Source organism: Diabrotica virgifera, chromosome 8 (genome assembly GCF_917563875.1).
Source record: "Diabrotica virgifera virgifera chromosome 8, PGI_DIABVI_V3a".
Taxonomy (NCBI): Eukaryota; Metazoa; Arthropoda; class Insecta; order Coleoptera; family Chrysomelidae; genus Diabrotica; species Diabrotica virgifera.
The window spans coordinates 29,223,952-29,246,201 of NC_065450.1; the positions used below are offsets into that span (position 1 = coordinate 29,223,952).

The window sequence follows — 22,250 nt, forward strand, 5'->3', positions numbered from 1 at the left end:
GTTTACATCAGCTAATAAACAAAGTAAATGAAGTAGGTGAGTGAAAGATTTGGACTACGTAAGTAAATATATCAAAAACTAAATTTACGATCATCAGCAAAAATAAAATTTTATTAGAGACGTCCAACTGTTTATCAAGAATACACCAGTGGACCGAGTAAAACAGTATACCTATCTTGGAACCATAGTGTTCTAAACGAACAATGGGATCACTCACAATAGAGAAGGCTAGGAGTGCATTCAACAACATGGCCGAACTCTTTAGAAGCCACAACCTTAATCTGGGAGATAAAGTAAAGTTCCTACGATGTTATATCTTCTCAATATTATACTACGGAGTTGAATCCTGAGCACTCACTGAAAAAAACTTGAGGCCTTCGCTATGTGGTTATAGGTATAGGCGAACCCTAGGGCTTCATGGATGTGCAAGGTAGACAACTAGACCATACTACAAAGAATGGGAAAAGAAAAAGAATGTATACATACGATTAAAAGGAAAAAGTTAGACTATCTCGGACACATAATGAGAAACGGCGCTAAATACAAATTACTGAAAATAATCCTTCAATGCAAAATATTCGGAAAGCGAGGAATTGGGAGAAGAAGAATATCATGGTTAAAAAACCAGAGGAAATGGTTCTCCACAACAACAACTATTATTCGAAATAGATCGCATGTATTATTCGAATAATGATCGCATATATTATTCGAAAAGAATAGGCACCAAAAGAAGAACTCATTGGGAAAACCTCGTCAAGTCACTAGTGTGAATAAGATAAACAGTTCTTAAGTTATATCGTTGATTGAATACACGAATTCGTGTATTCAATCAACGGTTATATGTAACTAGGTATATAAAATATAAATTCTGATTTTTTGTAAAATAAATATTTATTAAAAAATTCATTTATTATTAAAAACTTACGCTAAAGTGACTTTTTCTTCAAGTTTAAGTGTTTCACAATCAGCAGATTCCCTTAATCTAATATGTTTTCCTCTTAGTTTTAAATGTGGTCCTAATCTGCTCAGAGATATAACTTCTGAAAATAGGGTAGCATTAGATGACACCCTAGCTCCTAAAGGAACTGCAACATCTAAAAATGCATAACTTTTGTAACAAGTATCATGACAAAAAAAAACAGATATTAGAAGAAAAGCTGTATGTAACACAAAAAAATAAATTGACTGATAGTTATAAAGATATCTATGGATTTTGTTAAATGTCACGTAGATACAGCATAATAGATAGTTTATAGTTCTCCATAAAAAATAACAATCGTTTCTTGATGATACACATTTTTTTACGAAGTCAACTCCTTTTCATTCTTTTTTCTTTACAATATCCGATGTTATTCGATTTCTGTTGTTAATTCATGTCACCGCTACATGCCTTACTTGACCGTCCAGTACTTGGACTTGTCGGGAATTTGTTCCGTGCTAGCTTGACTAACCTGAGATTATCATTATCATTATCAAACAGCCCCTGTTTGCATCTACAGTTGAGTCCCTGAATCTTTACCCGTGCGTCATCATTTAAAGCATACTCACTTACTGTCACTTACTGTCACTTGCTGTTGCGTTTAGTAAATTTCAATTTCCAACTTATCATCCACTTATTTCGTATGCTTTAAATGATGACGCAGGGGTAAAGATTCAGGGACGCAACTGTACAGTCAGACATAGGTATTCTCAAGGTTTTTCCATTTACTTCTATCTTATGTTGTTGAAATTCAATTCATCGAAATTTTCTGGATGTCCGTCAGTCTTGCAGAATCTTCTATGTTCATTTCCTATCCCGCAGTCATTTTACATGTCCCGCTCATCTCTATGTAAGTCCTGTAATACGTTCAAGAATATCATGTATAACATCATGACTCATAACATTTTCGGACAGCTTATATCTTAGTGCACCCTATCTAACCTACAGCTAAATCTTATGTTTGTGCGTCGCAGTGTTGCCATACTTTTTTCTTTATTTCTTTCATAATTTCAATCAATGTTAAATGTACCTACCTCCAAGAATAATAGAATACTACTGGATTAGGAAATGAGTCTATACTCGCAATCTTATAGTTTGTATGTTTATTAGTTGCTACAATCAAGGGGCTTGATAGCCCCTTGATTGTAAAGGGGCTTGATAGCCCCTTGATTGTAACAAGGCTTGATAGCCCCTTGATTGTAACAACTAATAAACATACAAACTATAAGATTGCGAGTATAGACTCATTTCCTAATCCAGTAGTATAATGGACTCGCATTGGCAACCTTTTCATCAATAATAGAATAATTTTATATTGTTTGTCCGCTTTAACTTTTCCCATGCATCACGATTCATTTTCAAACAAATTAAGTCAAAACATAAAGTGAAACGTACGCCGATGTGTGTAGTATATAGTATACAGTATACAAAATATATATACACATCGACGTTCGTTTCACTTTATGTTTTGACTTAATTTGTTTAAAAATGGATCGTGAAGCATGGGAAAAGTTATAGCGGACGAACAATAAGAACGTTTAAATTGAACCCAATCTTGAAAAAATGAAAACTTTTAATTATCCACGTCCGTCTGTTTGTGTGTTTGTAAACTCAACTCCTCCGTCATTACACCAGGTAGAATGACAAATGAGGGGTCAAATGAAAGCTTATAATCCAAAGATGGTACTAAAGGTGATAAATTTGACATAGGCTGTCTGTCCGTATGTCCGTCCGACCGCGAATATAACTCCTCCGTCATTATACCAGGTAGAATGACAAATGAGGTGTCAAATGAAAGCTTATAATCCAAGGATGGTACTAAAGGTGATAAATTTGACCTAAGCTGTCTGTCTGTCTGTCCGTCCAACCGCGATTATAACTCCTTCGTCATATACTTCGTCCTAACCTCAATATAAATAATACCGTTAATAGACAAATATACAAGGTATATTTATAACTTTTCTTCGTCCTAACCTTAATATAAATAATACCGTTAATAAATAAATATACAAGGTATATTTATCTATTAACGGTATTATTTATAATATAAGTATAATATCAATATTATTGAGGTTAGGACGAAGTATATGACGGAGGAGTTATATTCGCGGTCGGACGGACAGGCGGACAGACAGCCTATGTCAAATTTCTCACATTTAGTACCATCCTTGGATTATGAACTTTCATTTGACACCCCATTTGTCATTCTATCTGGTATAGTGACGGAGCAGTTGAGTTTACAAATAGAGAGACAAGACGGACGGACGTGGATAATTCAACGTTTCACATTTTTTCAAAATTGGTGAAAACAACAACATAAAAAACTTTACTTAATTGGTGTTTTTTAAATGCAAACTATTTTTAAAATGCAACTTTATGTAATGTGATAGTATGAAAAATGGTGGATATGGCAACGGTGTTACATGTGATGCTAGGATCCAATGCTAAAATCTACACATAAATATTAGGGTGCAGGTACATTTTTAACATTGATTAAAATTATGAAAGAAATAAAGAAAAAAGTATGGCAACACTGTGACGCACAAACATAAGATTCAGCTGTAGGTTACATAGGGTGCACTAAGATACAAGCTATCCCTGAATTCTTTCTGTCTGACTGTTGTTTTTTTGTAAGGGTAAAAGTTTCGGGTCCATATTTATAAGGACTGTCAAGACACACTGATTGATCGCCCTTCTTTTGATAATGCTGATGGGCACTTCCTATTTAAAAATCTATATTAATTTGCCCTAGGCCTTTTTTCTTAACGTGCCTATCCGTGACGAATGTTGGCGATCATCTTGGCAATCTTTATCTTATCTACAGCAGCGCGGAAAAGCTCCATAACTGTTTTGTTGAGCCAGGTTCAGAGGCTATTTAACCAGGATATTCTTTTTCGTCCTGGACCTCGCTTGCCAAATATTTTTCCTTGCATAATGACTTGAAGGAGTTAATATCTGGATTCATTTCGCATAATCTGTTCAAAGTATTTTAACTTTAGAGATTAGCTGGTGGTCAGTACTTCTCAGTTTTTTCATTCTTCTGAGGACCTTATTTGTGACCCTTTTGAAATAAAAGTGTCACAAAAATATCTTTTATTATTTTTTTTGGTTTATGTACTCATTGAATCATTAACGGTAAGTCATTAACAGTAATGAAATATGTTTTAATACTAGAGTGATTGTTACAAGTTTTTATGTTTATTTAGTTAAATTATAAAGAACATTAAATTTACTTGTATATCTGATAAAATAAGTTATAACTTGCTTTATAAAATGAAGTAAATGTGTGAAGTTTAACTTTAGTCTTTCTTCTTGTATTACCTGATAGATTAGAAATGGAATCTTGATCATCACCATCAGCTACTTGGTATTTTCTGTACCGAAAAATATATTGAACGCCCAACATTACAGTTGCTAACAGCAATCCACTCAGAAAAAATATTGCCGTGATATGTACTGCTGTCAATTTTAGAATAACAACTGGAATTACGCCAATATTTTGCGCAACAGGTACGACTGATACGTTAAACCTTGAAGAACCTAAAAAGAAGAAAATATATTTAAAAGAATGTAAGGATAAATATATATTAGTTTTTATTAATGTAATTATTGGATCACAATGTAGAAGATTATAAGTTCTCATACTTTCTTTACGTCCTGAAAGTCAGTCAGCCTGAATATTAGTCTACGTTCAGTGGTATCAAAGGTTTTTGAAAAACTATTTAGACAGATTACGGCGAATCTTCTAGAACAGCAGCTAATACCCAAACACCAGTTTGGATTGAGATAACATACTACCACTGAGGAAATTCATGGAATCTGCAATTCCATAAACAAAGCCTTAGAAAAGGAGAAATACTGTTCTCCAGCCTTTTTGGATGTCTCGCAGGATTTTGATAAAGTCTAGCACACGGAAGTCCTAGCTTTCTGATCGCCATTTCCTTGTAAAAGTAAAGGATCAATGCTCTAACTTAAATCCAATTAAAGCTGGAGTACCTCAGAGTAATGTCCTTGGACCTGTTCTCTACCTACTCTACACCTCATACAGCAAATCTTCCTACAAGTCAAAACATCAGCAATGCAGACAGCACCTCACTCAAACCTGTACATCGCCTCGCAACTGCTCCAGACCAATCTCGATAAAATAAAGATTAGACGAAGGTATTGATGCGTTGCCTTGACCAACACAATCCCCCGACCTGAATCCCGTCGAGCATGTATGGGACATGCTGCAACGAAGAATTACTCCAGATATGGGTAACATATATACGCCGTTTCGTTTTTGTGAGTGTCTGATAGAAAAATCTCATTTTGTCTATGAACGACAGAAGTAGAGTCGTAGCCACTAGGCTGGACTCAGCTGGACATCAACCGTATTCCTCTCAACTACTTTCTAATCCTCAAATCCTGTTTTTCTGACTGACATTTCCTTGTAAAAGTAAAGGATCAGTGCACTAACTTATATCCAATTAAAGCAGGAGTACCTCAGGGCAATGTCCTTGTATCTGTTTTATACCTACTCTACGCAGCAGACCTTCTTGCAAGTCAAGCCACAGACGATACAGCAATCTTTGCGGCTCACTCAAACCTGTACATCAACTGGCAACTGCTCCAGACCAATCTCAATAGAATTAAGATTGGACGAAGGTATTGATGTGTTGCCTTGGCCAGCACAATCCCCCGACCTGAATCCCATCGAGCATATATGGGACACACTTCAAAGAAGATATGGGTAATATTTACACGCCGTTTCGTTTCTGTGAGTGTCTGGTAGAAAAATCTCATTTTGTCTATGAACGATAGTTGTATAGTCGTAGCCACTAGGCTGGACTCAGCTGGACACCAGCTGTATTCCTCTGAACTACTTTCTAATCCTCAAATCCTGTCTTTCCGACTGCCATTTCCTTGTAAAAGTAAAGGATCAATGCACTAACCTATATCCACTTACCTCCGGGTAGCGTGCTTGCACCTGTTCTCTACCTACTCTACACAGCAGACTTTCCTACAAGTCAATACATTATTACAGCTACATATGCGGACGACACAGCAGTCCTTGCGGCTCACTCAAACCTTCACATACAGAAATAACCAAACTCAACTCACGAAAGGCTCCATGTTATGACTTAATCTCGGCACAAGTATTAAAACAATTTCCTCGTAAGGCCATTATTATGCTAACAGTAATATTTAATCGAATGCTAAGTTTATCATACTTTCCAAAAATATGGAAATTTGCAGAAATCATAATGATCCTTAAGCCAGGCAAAGCGCCCAATGAAGTAACATCTTATCGACCCATCAGCCTACTCCCAATCGTTAGCAAAGTTTTTGAAAGATTGCTGCTACAAAGAATATACGCAGATCATGAATTCTTCACATTACTACCAGAACATCAGTTTTGTTTTTCGGGAAAATCACTCTACTACACAACAAGTCCATCGAATAGTAAATGAAATATCAAAAACTCTCGAAGAAAAGAAATACTGCAACGCTGTATTCCTAGATATCTCACAAACGTTTGACAAAGTTTGGCACAGAGGTCTTCTTTACAAAGTAAAATTACCACTGTCTACACTGAGCGGCACAAAAAAATGCCACCCCACAAAATAGGTAATTTTTGATGTCGTGAATTTTCTAAATCTGTTGTCCGATTTAAGTGATTTTTTTAACATTTTATAGCCTTATTTTTTAACAATATCGCTGTAATAAAATTATTGCTAGACAGGTAAATGATCATTGTATACCGGGTGTACCAATCAAACTGTGTTTTATTCTCAAAGTTCACCACACCCTGTGTAATATTCTAGCATTTATAAAATATTGAAATTGAAACCCAACTATAGTCGCAGGTTTTCTTAACATTCTGTTTTTTGATTCATTCGCTTATGTTGGATAATAAAAAACGTTAGGTACTTTAACAACTAGCCATGTTCTTCATTAATACAGGGTGTTTCTAAATAAGTGCGACAAACTTTAAGGGGCAAATCTGCATAAAAAGATAATGGCCGTTTGCTTTATAAACCCATGTCGGCAAATGCTTCGTTTCCGAGATACTGGATGTTGATTATTTTCTTACAAACTGACGATTTATTCATTGCTCTAAAACCAGTTGAGATATGAAAATGAAATTTGGCAGTTTTTAAGGGGTAATACAGTTATTGCACATTTTTTGACATACAACTAAGAATTTTATATTCACCATTGGCGTGCATGTGGGTAATATTACCCGTCATATTACCCGTATGCGCGCCAATGGAGAATATAAAATCCTTAATTGCATGTCAAAAAATGTGCAATAACTGTATCTTAAACCTACCAAATTTCATTTTCATATCTCAACCGATTTTAGAGCAATAAATAAATCGTCAGTTTGTAAGAAAATAATTCAACATCCAGTATTATATAAACGGTATATAAACGGCCATTATTTTTTTATGCAGATTTGCCCCTTAAAGTTTGTCGCACTTATTTAGAAACACCCTGTATTGATAAAGAACATGGCTAGTTGTTAAAGTACCTAACTTTTTTATTATCCAACATAAGCGAATGCAGTGTCGGTTTATCCACTGGGCGCTTGGGGCGGGCGCCCAGGGGCCCGGGCCCCGGAGGGGCCCGAAGGGGCCCGTTCCCTTTAATTATAAAAAAAAAATAGCGTCGCTAAATAATTTACATATTCTCCGAAAAGAAATCTCATACGCAGGTACGCCAATTGCAAACGCCTTTGTTCTATTGTTACATCTTTTCACGCCTATACACAGTGCCGTAGCCTAGCCCCACAGGGGCCCCGTGTCAATGTTTGTGACGGGGTCCTTTTCCAAAAACTACAGAAAGTTGTCAGATTTCGCCATGTCATTGATTAAAAATTACCCAGGTAGTGGGTAAAAACTTTGTAGGTTATTAATCAATGGCCATGTCTCGATTTGTATCCAAAATAATCTTACAAACGGAGTTTTTTTAGTTTCTAATAATTTCAGTTTGAATTTTGGAGCTTAAATAATAATTTATCTCACTTTTAGGCTTTAAAATAAGTTCTTTTAAAATAGGAACAAAATAATTCCTTTTAAAATAGAAAAGGCAGGTTTACATATATGTATCCAGTAACTGGCGCCAGTCGCACTGGAACGACAGTGCTGGCATGGTAGTGGCATCATGTAAACGCTTTTTTGCTCCAGTCCACTGTCTCGAATAAAAAACTGGACTATTTTTCATGCCAGTGGCCCTCGTCCGCGTCCCCTTTAACCCCGTGCCAATGGTTGCAGACACGTGTAAACACAGCGTTCCAGTCGCTGGCGCTGTCCTACCTGTGGTTTCAGTGGCAGTATTAAGATTTTTAATAAGAGTGCCAGTGAGATTGGCGCCAGTTACTGGATACGTGTAAACGAACCTATCCAGCGCTGTCTTAGTCAAGCACTCGCATTCCAGTGAGACTGGCGCCAGTTACTGGATACATGTAAACGTTACTTTAATCGAAAGACAAAAAAATAGGTATACATAAATCTAATTTATAGATAAAGAATAGATTATTATCGAAAATACCAATACCCAAACAATAGGTACACACTCTTTCAAACATTCAAAAGTAAAAAGTAAAGCGATTACAAAAATTGCAATTTGGCATTATACAGTGGCCTCTAAGGCTAACACTCCACTTGCGATTTGTAGTCGCAGCAACAAAAAAATCGCTGTCGCAGAAAATCTAGAGTCTAGAAAATTAGTCGCTGTTTTCAGAATCGCAAATTTAATGCTACAAGGATGTAACATCAGCTTTTAGATGTTTTTTTAATCTAGAGATTAAGAAGAAGTCAAAACGTCAATTAATACTTTTATGCGAGAAACATAAAAACCATGTTAGTCGAGGAAATCAAGCATTTTGGCTCGCAATTTTTACTTGAAATTTTCACAGAAGGTAGGGAATAGTCCAAGGATAATTTTCTATATCATGCCGCTGTACGCTACAACCTTGGGGGTGGTTGCCACCCCATCTCGGGGGCGGGAATTTTTTATTAAATTTTAACCATGTAAATCGATGTAAACAGTAATTCTAAGAAAAAAATGTTTTTCACATTTTCTTCGTAAATCTAATATTTTTTGAGTTATTCGCGGTTGAAAGTAACAGTTTTTCGACGAAAAAATCGATTTTTTTAGAGGGTTTTTTGAGAATACCTCGAAAACTATGCATTTAATCATAAAAACTGTAGATAACAAAATTGTATATTTTAGTAACATAAACCAAATTCTTTTTCTGTAATATCTTTAAGACCAATACAAACCGAGATATGGCATGTTAAAAGTTAGCATTTTTCGTCAAATGCATAATTTGAAATATTCAAAGCTAAATAACGGAAAAACTTTGCATTTTTCGAGGAAAATTTAAATAATATTTTATCAAGTACACAGTTAGACCTTTCAAAAAATAATAATAAAAAGTTTCTAGCCTGAAAATTAAGCGACTTATAATCAAAAAAAGTCGGTACCTGCTTTTCTTTATGAAAAAATCAGTGAAAACAACCCCCTAACTACCCTCCTAATTAAAAATTGGTCCTCACCTTTCTGTAATTCCTTTTATATTTGTATTATCAATACACTTAAGAAGTTTGACCTATTTAAAGAGGCCTAATTTTAGAAAAATTGGAGTTTAAAAAAAATTAAATATTTGCAATTTCTCATTTTTCACTTTTTACTTCAAAATATCTCCGAAAATAGTGGAGATACGAAAAAAATGATGGTTTACTAAATTGTAGCTTTTTTAATAGCTAAAATTTTCTTGTGCATAGATTTTCACTACAGTGAACAGTTAGAGAGATATAACTGTTTCAAACCTCTATTTACGAGCAAACACCCCCCTTATTCGAGCCTTTAAACCCACCCTAATTAAAAACTAAGGGATCTTACGGAATTTACTGTACATAATCTTATAACTCTTCAAAAATTCTACAAAATCATTTTTGAAAAAACTTTTTATCGCCAAAAATGGAGGAGCTATGTTTATAAAACTAATTTTTTTTTTTCGGAAAATTCGAATAGTCCGCTTATGGATAATTTTCAATGTATGTATGATATCACAGAACTAGTTCGTATACTGGAAGATGACTTAAAAACTATTTGTATTTGTGTTTGTACATATTTGTAAATTCGTATTTTTGTGTAAATAAATGTTTTTGTAATTCTTTAATTCTACTTTTTTTTCTGTATAGATCTATTAAAATATCTACTTATAAAAACTGTAATGTTATTAAGGGTGGTTTTTAAGGGTTTAACTATTATGATATTATATCCTAAAGTATAAAACTGTCATTATTTAAGCAATCAATTCCAAATTTTACCCATATTAAAGTTTACAATATATTTATATAATTTTTGACAATAAGGGGTAGTTTACACCCCTAAAAATAATCAACGCCCTTAAGCATGATATAGAAAATGAAGTACGGGGTGAGATGATCCTAATCCCAAATTTTTATGTAAATCGGTGCAAGCCGAAATTATTCTTTTATGATAAGTAAATTTTTAATATACAGTGAGCACGTAAAGGTTGGAATAAATTTATTTTCTCGAGAACGGACGATTTTTGAAAAAAATTCCGAAACAGGTCAATTTTTATTTTTAAATTGCGACTTTTTGGCATAAGTATCATACTAGTGACGTCACTCATCTGGGCGTGATGACGTCATCTATAATTTTTTTAAATGAGAATAGGGGTCATGTGATATCTCATTTAAAAGATAATTCAATTCTCTATTCAGTAATACAAAAATTAACATAATTATTTATACAGAGTGTCCAAAAAAAATTTTTAATTAAATCTATTGACATAAAAGGAGAATAAAAATAAGAATGTGTGTAATTTATTTAATTCAAAATACATTTTACTGCTATCAGAAAACAGGAAATAATATTTATTTGATAAATAAATATTGTTTTTTGCTTAAATTCAATATTAAAGCCGCCACCCACCTTTCTCTTGACAGTTTGAACATTTAATTTAAGCAAAAAGCAATGATTATTTTTCAAATAAACATTTTTTTCTGTTTTATGAGAGCAGTAAAATGTATTTTGGACTAAATAAAGCACATGCATTCTTCTTTTTGTCAATAAATTTAATTAAAAAACATTTTTTTGGACACCCTGTATAAATAATTACGTAAATGTTTATATTACTGAATAGAGAATTAAATTACTTTTCAAATGAGCTATCACACGACCCCTATTCCTATTTAAAAAAATCATCGATGACGTCACCACGCCCAGATGGGTGACGTCATTAGTATGATATATATGCCAAAAAGTCGTAATTTAAAAATAAAAATTCACCTGTTTCGGGATTTTTTTCCAAAATCGTCCATTATCGAGAAAATGAATTTATTCCAACCTTTACGTGCTCTCTGTATAGCTCCAACAAGGGTGGTTTTAAGGATTGAAATATTATGATAGTATATCTTAAAGCATACAACAATCATTATGTAACTAATAAGAACCAAATGTTGACAATATTAAAGTTTAAAATGTTATTTTATAATTTTTTACAATTAGGGATAGTTTTCACCCTTAAAAAACCAAAAGCGTACAACGGCTCAATATAGAAAATGAACTAGAGGGTGTAATGAGCCTAATCCCAAATTTTTGTACAAATTGATGCTGGACGAAAAAATTGCGAGGTTTTGCCATTTTTTCAGCTTCATTTCCTCGACTATGTTGATGAAACCGAAGAGAACTTGCATAATGAAATTACACATTTTGTAACGTTATGCCAAAATTTGAATAAACATCATACAATTTATGAAAAATTTGATTATTCCAGGATGTAAAAGCAACTTTTCCCAATATTTTAACTTTACTGCAAATGTATTTGACGATACCAATTTCTAATGCGTCAGGCGAGCGGTCTTTTTCGGCTTTAAAAAGAATAGAAACATATTTAAGGTCAAATTTGGGTCAACAAAACATAGACGCATCATCACTATTGTATATAGAGAATGAAGAACTGGAGAAACTGAATTGTGATATAATATTATATGGCAGTTTGCGAATGCGAAGTCAAGAAAAAAAGTGATCTAATTTTTGTCTTTATGTATTTTTTAGAATATGTTTTATTGTTTGTTATGTGTTGTTTTGTGAAACTTTCTGTTTTTTATTTATGTTTTTAAATATTGGATTACTTTTTACATTTGCCATTCTTCTTGCTTGTTTAAAAAAATATTTTATGGATTTTAAAAGAAACCTTTATAGTTAATGCATGTGTTTTCTTGTTAAAAAACTGACAACGAATAGCAATGAAGGGGGCCCCTAAACCTCCATCGCCCAGGGCCCGAAGTTAGGTTAAACCGGCACTGACCGAATGAATAAAAAAACAGAATGTTAAGAAAACCTGCGACTATAGTTGGGTTTTAATTTCAATATTTTATAAATGCTAGAATATTACACAGGGTGTAGTGAACTTTGAGAATAAAACACAGTTTTATTGGTACACCCGGTATACAATGATCATTTACCTGCCTAGCAATAATTTCATTACAACGATATTGTTAAAGAATAAGGCTATAAAATGTTAAAGAAATCACCTAAATCGGACAACAGATTTAGAAAATTCACGACATCAAAAATTATCCATTTTGTGGTGTGGCCATTTTTTGTGCCGCTCAGTGTAGTAACTATTTCCTCCTAATCAAACCCTACTTATCAAATAGATATTTCTCAGTAAAATTCAAAGACCAACAATCCAGCCTCTGTCCTATTAACTCCGGAGTTCCGCAAGGTAGTGTTCTCGGGCCGCTGCATTTCTCACTCAACACAGCCGATATACATTCTTCTTTTTAAGGTGCCGAGACCGTTTGTCGATCGTTGGCTCTCATGTTGCCCAGCATAATAACAATCATTGTCTTATTTACAGCCGCACGAAATAGTTCAGTGCTGGTTTTCCCAAACCATTGGCGTAGGTTTTTAAGCCAAGAAGTTGTACGGCGGCCCACACTTCTTTTTCCCATTATTTTACCTTACATGACAAGGTGAAGTATGTCATATTTTTCTGGGTGACGCATTATATGACCAAAGTATTCCAATTTGCGCCTTTTAACCGTGTTCACTACTTCGCAACTTTTATTCAAACGTTGCAAAACTCTTTCGTTTGTGACTCTTTCTACCCAACTGATCTTCAGAATACGGCGGTAGACCCACATCTCAAATGCTTCTAAGTTTTTTAAAAGCGATTCTGTCAGAGTCCTTGCTTCAACCCCGTAAAGTAGTACTGGGAATATATAACATCGAACCATTCTTATGCGAAGTTCCAAGATTAGATCATGACTGCACAAGATTTTCTTAAAATTTCATAAAACTTGTTCTTGCTTTGGCAATTCTACTTTTTATTTCTGTACTAGGGTTCCAGCTTTCATTAATATGAGTACCCAGATATACAATATTACTCACTCGTTCAATTGAGTCATTACCAATTGTTACGTTATAGTTATTATTATTTACGGCTGCCTGTTTACTAATAACCATAAACTTTGTTTTTCTTGCGTTGAGTTTGAGTCCATATATCGCCCAGAATACCACCATTCGGTTCAATAACGCTTGAAGATGTTCAATTGATCCTGACAGTAACAAGGTGTCATCTGCGTATCTGATATTGTTCATAAGCATACCATTAATGAGTATTCCCTCTTTTGCGTTTTCCAACACGATATACCAGAGTCTCATAATACTACGATCGCTTCCTTTGCTGATGACGCAGCAATACTCGCTGTAAATGAAGATCACATAGAAGCCTCACAAGATCTGCAACACCATCTGGACATACACAGAGTACACAAAATGGCGAACAAAACTAAATAAAACAAAATCATCTCAAATAACGTTTACAAACCGTCACAACACATGCTCACCTGTTAGTCCAGAAAGCCACTGCGCATCCGCTAGGAAAAATATTCTAATTCGGATTTTTTGCACAGTCTTATTCAAAAAGGACTCCTTTTAACAAATTTGCATGTTGCCAGGACCAAAACGTGGTCAAAAATTTTTTAAACGTTTTTTTTTTGTTTTTTTCCTAAAATAATTTTTTTTTGCATGGAAAAAAGTGTTTTTAGGTTTTTTGGATCATTCCAAACAGAAAAGGTCTTTAGTAACTTTTCTCTAAAAATGATAGTTTTTGACATATAAGCGATTAAAAATTGAAAAATTGCGAAATCGGCCATTTTTAACCCTCAAAAACTATGTGAAAAACTGAAAATTTGAATGTTGCCAAGGTAGGTAGATATTCTTTAAACTGCAATTGATGAAATCCCGAAGAGTTTTTTGCAATACAATATTCAAAACTCCTTTGTTTTTTAATTGCTAATCAAGCGTGCGCGACACTATTTTCCACCGACAGTATGGTGCAAATGAAAGGAATAAATTCGTTATTTCGTAAACGGGCGAATTTAAGGAAAAATCCCGAAACAGGTCGATTTTTATTTTTAAGTTATGATATTGAGGCATAAATGGTATACTAGTGACGTCATCCGTCTGGGCGTGATGACGTAATCGATGATTTTTTTAAATAAGAATAGGGGTCGTGTGGTAGCTCATTTGAAAGGTTCTTCAATTCTCTATTCAGTAATTTAAACATTTACATAATTATTTATACAGGGTGTCCTACTTCTTTTTTTGTCAAATAATTTAATTTAATAAACATTTTTTGGACACCCTGTATAAATAATTATGTAAATGTTTATACTACTGAATAGAGAATTGAAGAACCTTTCAAATGAGCTAGCAAACGACCCCTATTCTCATTTAAAAAAATCATCGATTACATCATCACGTCCAGATGGATGACGTCACTAGTATACCATATGTGCCACAATATCATAACTTAAAAATAAAAATCGACCTGTTTCGTGATTTTTCCTTAAAGACGCCTGTTTACGTAATAACGAATTTATTCATTTCATTTGCACCATACTGTCGGTGGAAAATAGTGTCGCGCACGCTTGATTAACAATTAAAAAACAAAGGAGTTTTGAATATTGTATTGCAAAAAACTCTTCGGGATTTCATCAATCGAAGTTTAAAGAATATCTACCTACCTTGGCAACATTAAAATTTTCAGTTTTCACATAGTTTTTAAAGGTTAAAAATGTCCGATTTCGCAATTTTTCAATTTTTAATCGCTGATATGTCAAAAACTATCATTTTTAGAGAAAAGTCACTAAAGACCTTTTCTGTTTAGAATGATCCAAACAATCTAAAAAAAACTTTTTCCATGCAAAAAAATAATGTTAGGAAAAAAACAAAAAAAAAACGTTTAAAAAATTTTTGACCACCTTTTGGTCCTGGCAACATGCAAATTTGTTAAAAGAAATCCTTTTTGAGTAAGACTGTGCAAAAAATCCGAATTAGAAAATTTTTCCTAGCGGATGCGCTGTGGCTTTCTGGACTATGTAAGAATGGAGAAATTCTTACTTGGAAAAAACATATACAGACCAAAAGAAGACAACTAGACTTGACATTTCGGCAAATGTATGTATTGGCTCCTTGGACGTAGATCAAAACTCAACATCCAAAACAAAATTCTTCTGGACAAAGCAATACTCAAACATATTTGGTACTACGGACTACACCTCTGGGGCTGTGCAAAAACATCACTCAATATCATCCAAAGATTTCAGTCTAAAATTCTAAGATCAATAGTGGATGCCCCATGGTATGTAACTAATCAAACACTTCACGAAGACTTAAATATACCTTTCATCAGAGAAGAAATCCATCGAGCATCTGAATCACAAAACGAGCATACCATTCACCATGACAATGAGTTAGTAAGGGAATTATTCCATAATGGCCCTGCCACAAGGAGACTAGATCGAACCTGGCCTCAGGACCTATTTTAAAACTTAAACATAAATAGAATAAGATGAGACATCATTTGAAGTCTTTTCTTCATGCCCAAAAACATGGAACAAATTTACTTAATACTCTTTTAATGATGTAGATTGTAAATAAAAATAATTACATAAAAAAACCTGCACATCTCCTCGCAACTGCTCCAGACCAACCAATCTCGATAAACTAAAGATTAGAGGTGTTGCCTTGACCAACACAATCCCCCGACCTGAATCCCATCGAACATTTATGGGGCATGCTTTAACGAAGTGTTACTCCAGATATGGGTAACAGATACACGCCGTTAGTTTCTGAGAGCGTTTGATAAAAAAATCTTATTTTGTCTATGATCGACAGATGTAGAGTCTTAACCACCAGGCTGAACCCAGCTGGACACCACCAGGATGGACCATATTTTCTGATGACGTAGTTTTTTTTTAATCTCACGTGAAGGTATTCTCATTATTTTTATTGGAGTGAAAACTTATTTAGCGACGTTGTGCATTTTTTGAATGGGGAAAAAGCATGGCAATCACAACCGTCATCGCTTCACCGAAAAAAACTTTTTTAGCGACGTTGTGCACTTTTTGGATGCAGAAAAACAATGAATTCGCGACCGTCATCGCTTCGACGAAATTAATTATGTACGTATATTGTATTATGCGTATGTATATATAAATAATATAGGACGCACGCAACGCGTATATAATATATATAGGTACTGCACCTTTTTTGAACGGGGAAAAAGCATTGAACTCGCGACCGTCATTGCTACGGCGAGATATTAGTAATTTATATACCATATGTTGAATTGCGTATAAGTTCGACCGAAGTTATAATGGTTGGAGGAGGGATAGCGTGTGTATCCGAAGGCGCTTGCGCAGCAAGCTCCTGAGGTAAATTTTCAATTATACTTGCATGAGCATACATATTTTCAATTTAAGAAGTTTTCATTTCTGTCGGCACACTCCCGAGTGCCAGATTATTTTTAGCTTTTAATCTTTATTTATTAAAAAACAATATTTCTTTTAAAACAAAAAATGTCTGCCAACGTTATGAAATTTTTTTTATAAATGATCTATAAGAGTAGTTTCTGAAAATAATTAATATTAGCTAAAATTTTGGGTGATGCATAACTTTTGAAACTACACTGTGCGTCAGTGAAAACGGGCCACCCACGAAATGGGTCATTTTTGATGTCTCGAATTTCCTAAACCTGTTGTCCGATTTAAGTGATTTTTTTACGAGTCCTTTGCCGACTTTAGCGTTAAAATCTGCGAGGACTATGGTATTTTCTGCTGCTTTAACAAGATCTAGAGCATTAGTAGATCTTTGTAAAAGGCTTCTAATTTATCTTTATCACTAGATGATGTCGGGGCATAGACCTGAATTACGTTGGTAATGAACGGCTTTGAACTAAATTTCACTAGCATCACTCCGTCAGATATGGGGATATAAGTTATTACTGATTGAACTAAATGTTTTGCTACTACGATTGCAACTCCATTATAGTGATTATCATCGTTATTTCCGGCATAACACTTGATATCCGTCTACGTCACATATTCCTGATCCCGGACACCGCATTTCACTTATTCCGAGGATGCTGCATAGGCAAACGAATCAAAAAACAAAATGTTAAGAAAACCTGCGGCTGCAGTTGGGTTTTAGTTTCAGTATTTTATAAATGTTAGAATATTCCACAGGATGGGGTGAACTTTGAGACAAAGACACATGTTGATTGGTACACCCGGTACACAATGACAATTTACCTGTCTAGCAACAATATTATTACAACGATATTGTTAAAGAATAAGGTTATTATTAAAAAATGGACAACAGGTTTAGGAAATTCGAGACATCAAAAATGACCCATACGCGCAGTGTATATGTATAAATGTATTTGTCGATATAAATGAATACCTTACCAATCTGATTCGCCTGTGCTATAAATCCACCCCCGCAGATTTCCTCGAGGCTGATGCTATCAGCCGAGAAAAATTCAAGCAGTAAATTATCCCCAGTCGAGTTCACCACCAGAGATTCGGTGTCGAAAGCACTAGATAAATGAGCCAGTAAATTCGATGACAATGCGTTGCCGTCACGAATTTTTAAGGATTGTGTGCGGCAGGAGAGATGAAACTGGATCACTCGAAATTGAATTATGGAGTCTGGATCGGCCTGAAATTAAAATGATTTATGGATATCACTGGTATTTAGTTTAAAATTAAGGCGTTTGTTTTGTAAAATAAAAATACATCCTTTAGCTTAAGGCCATCGGTACATAATTCGCAAATATTTTACGGGTATCCCTACTTTTTCTGTCTTTACACGGCAAATTACGTGTAGTAAAATTCACACTGGTATGGATATGTAAACATTACTAGAATGTCATTCTACTTGAAAATGTCATCATTAATCTAAAGAGATGGCTTTTGAATGTTCTTGGATAACTGTTATTTTTATAATTGCACATTATTAATTCAGTTATTAAATGTGATAATTTTTTCACTAACTATGTATTCAGTGATTGTAATAATTTATATGTACAACAAAAACTAATACTCAATCGAGAAAAGAGGAAAAGTGTTAAAGTGATTTTTTAATAATATATTGTTACTATAGAAAGCTTACAATTTTGAACATCTTTAACAACAAAATACTTGGATCACAGAATATATTATCCCGATGTATTCTCTGCTTGGATCTTCCACAAATAATACACAATAAATAACTTTTTATTAAGTTCACGTCTTAAATCAATTATTTATCAAATACACTATATATCAATATTATTTATTCAACAACTCAAAATATTCCCGATGCCATGTCAAATATTTAAAATTATCACTGATTTTCACTGTCTGACTGACAGTATGCTGACAATATTCTATTCGACTGAGTGCGTTGTATGACAAAGATAGATTTGGGAATATTACCACGGACATTGTGTTCATTTTTTCGAATCCTGAAAAACCAATAAATATGTTTGAAAAGTTTAAACGCAGAATGACAGACTATATTATTACCGAGGGCCGAAAGTCCCTTAGAATAAATAAAAAGTTTATTTTGAATGAGATATTTTAAATTAAATATCACACTAAATTTTCTCTTAGTTTTTCACCCCTGTAACTTATTAAAATAAACATTATAGAAGTTCTCAGGGACTTTCGGCCCTCACCAATAATGTAATCTTTCATTCTGCGTTTAAATTTTTCAAAATACTTATTAGTTTTCTCAGGATTCGAAAAAAATTAATCCCCATTTGAATAGCATTGCAGCCGAAAATACGTACCCATCCTCTTAAATAAAAACTATATCGTTTATAAATGTTGTACAATTAAGGCATGTACATACATAATGCGAAATTATTAAAATAATTTCAGAATTTTAGGACTATATTATAGGTGTGATTTAAATCAATTAGGATACGTAATTAAATTTTATCCAGACAATAGCATAATCTACATATAAAAATGAATGTTTGTCTGTATTTCCTGTATTAGTCCAGGGTGCATCTGTTTTGAGATGGACGTTGAGAAGTGACTAAAATTTTTTTGCATAAATTGCTTGAAAATAAATCAAATAATAATATTTGAGTTATCCTCCCTCTCAAAAAGGTCCGGAACATTGTTTAAATAATCAAAATGTCAAAAAATTAAGGAAAAATTCGATTTTTCTTTTCGTTTTTTGATTATAACTGTAAAAGTATTCATTTCCGAGAAAAGTTTTACTGACATAAAGTTGTGTAATTAAATATCCTACAATATAAAATTAGTGAAAAATTTTAAAAATGGTCACCCTTGTTGCAAAATAGCAATAATTGCAAAAAAACCATACAAAAACAAATATTCGAATTTTACGTTTTTCAACCATTTATGCTATACTTAGGATCTTCATATTTCACCCAGAAAAACTCTATGATACAGTAAAACAATATTGTAAATTTTATTAAGATCGGTTTAATAGATTTTGCAAAATAAATTTTGCAATCCAGTACTATACCTTTCATTTGCAATTTGCAAAATTAAAATCGATTAATTACCACGGCGTCAGGAAATTTTTAAATAAACACTAATTTTTGGTGCTACGCGCAGGACAGCGGTGTTCGATTCACACAAGTTGATTTCCACCAAAATTTCTTCTAATCTTTATCTAATATATTATTTTCTTACTCTATATTTTGTTGCATTTTAATATTTTAATTCCACAAAAATCAAACTAATTTTACTATTGTTTGTGAAATATTGTTTAAACAACTTTTATTCTCTAAGTTAAAATATATAAACAATAAAGTTTTTGCTAATAAAAGTGTTATTTGAAAGAATAGAGTATGTGTTTTTATTTTGCAATAAACAAATTTATTTATTTATACCGAAATGTAATAAAAATTAAAATGTATCAATCATTATCAAAGGTCATTAGAATGCCCAATAAGAGCAAACTATCCGCTGTCCTGCGCGTAGCACCAATAATAAATGTTAATTTAAAAAAATTTCTGACGCCGTGGTAATTAATCAGTACAGTACACTTCTATAGGCAAAAAAAATTTCAACTTGCTATCTGCTTTATTTTCAGTCCTGTATCATTTTGAAAAAATGAATTTTTTGAGAAATCTGGATTGCAAAATTTATTTTGCAAAATCTATTCAACCGATCTTAATGAAATTTACAGTATTATTTTAATGTATCATATAGTTTTTCTGGGTGAAATATGAAGGTCCTAAGTTTAGCACAAATGGTTGAAAAACGTAAAATTCGAATACTTGTTTTTGTATGTTTCTTTCGCAATTATCGCTATTTTGCAACAAAGGTGACTATTTTATAAATTCTTAACTAATTCTATATTGTAGGAAATTTAATTACACAACTTTTATGTGAGTACAACTTTTCTCGAAAATGAATACTTTATAAGTTATAATCAGAAAACGAAGAAAAAAATCGAATTTTTCCTTCATTTTTTGACATTTTGATTATTTAAACAATGTTCCGGACCTTTTTGAGAGGGAGGATAACTCAAATATTTTTATTTGTTTTATTTTTAAGCAATTTCTGCAAAAAAATTTGAGTCACCTCTCAACGTCCAAATGTGCTAATATTTTTACAGATGAGCCCTGGTCTATATATAATCGGAAACTATGCATTTGATCATGTGATGATCTTTAGCAAAGTTCAACCAAGTAAAGGATTAAGTCACAAACAAAGAAACGATGAAAGAAACAGGTGAAAGGCGAGGTAAGCTACCGTAAACAGAAAAAAAACTTACAAGTATTCTAAAAAGTAAAAAGTTACCTGAATCAGCCAAAAGTTTCTTCCTGGACAACTTTGTGAAGAAGTTGCTAGCAGTCGTGAAGGTTTTGCCTGGCCAAGATGAACAACACATCCACATCTACAATATGTACCCACTTCAGCTTGAACTTCAGGCATCTCAGCTACAACATCTTGAATGTAAGTAGAACCGTCTCCATAAAGACAGTCCCATCTACTTTTAAGGCTTGTCCCGCACTTTTCGGTTTCAACAGCTGAACCCTGTTAAAAATAAAATAAAATATAACTTGATGTAATTACAATTTCATAGAAAGTTACAAAAATTAAAATAGTTGCAAAATTAGTTGTATTGTAGTATACCTACAGATAATGCGAGCTTAGTCTTGTCATGGGGGATTTTAATGCAAAAGTGGGATCAGAAAGTACTCTTAATATTACTGGAAAGTTCGGTCTAGGACAACGAAATGAACGAGGAGAACGGTTGGTGCAGCTAAGAGAAAAAATTGTAATTTTGAATACTTGGTTTTGTTTACCAAAACGCAGACTATATACGTGAAAGTCTCCAAGCAATCGAGGAGACAATATTGCAAGAAATCAAATTGATTATACAGGGTGTCCCGAAAAGATTGGTCATAAATTATACCACAGATTCTGGGGTCAAAAATAGGTTGATTGAACCTCTCTTACCTATATACAATAGTGCACACAAAAAAGTTACAGCCCTTTGAAGATACAAAATGAAAATCAATTTTTTTTCATATATCAAAAACTCTTAGAGATCTTTCATTGAAAATGGACATGTGGCATTCTTATGGCAGTAGAATCTTAAATAAAAATTAAAGTAAAATTTGTGTACCCCATAAAAATTTTATGGGAGTTTTGTTCCCTTAAACCCCCCAAACTTTTGTGTACGTTCCAATTTAATTATTATTGTAGCACCATTAGTTAAACACACTGTTTTTAAAACATTTTTGCCTCTTAGGACTTTTTCGATAAGCCAGTGTTTATCGAGATATTTTGAATATTTATCGAATCCACCACATATTTGTATACGGTTAGGTACGGTTTTAGAGACCTGGTAATAATATGAAAATTTATTTATAATTCACATTTTTAGGTATATTTTGAAAAAGAAGCCACATCTCGAT

At 33.4% G+C, this 22,250-nt stretch overlaps 1 protein-coding gene across 1 annotated transcript in view; it reads right to left on the reverse strand.

Annotated features, from left to right (window-relative positions):
- Positions 1–22,250, reverse strand: part of LOC114336298 (uncharacterized) — a 233,738-nt gene that overhangs the window by 35,023 nt on the left and 176,465 nt on the right. Inside the window, exons 7-10 of the mRNA XM_050659806.1 lie at positions 21,127–21,363; positions 17,764–18,016; positions 4,301–4,519; positions 926–1,094 (exon numbers count right to left, since the gene is read on the reverse strand). Coding sequence (XP_050515763.1) covers positions 926–1,094; positions 4,301–4,519; positions 17,764–18,016; positions 21,127–21,363 — 878 coding nt within the window. The remainder of the gene's footprint in view (positions 1–925; positions 1,095–4,300; positions 4,520–17,763; positions 18,017–21,126; positions 21,364–22,250) is intronic.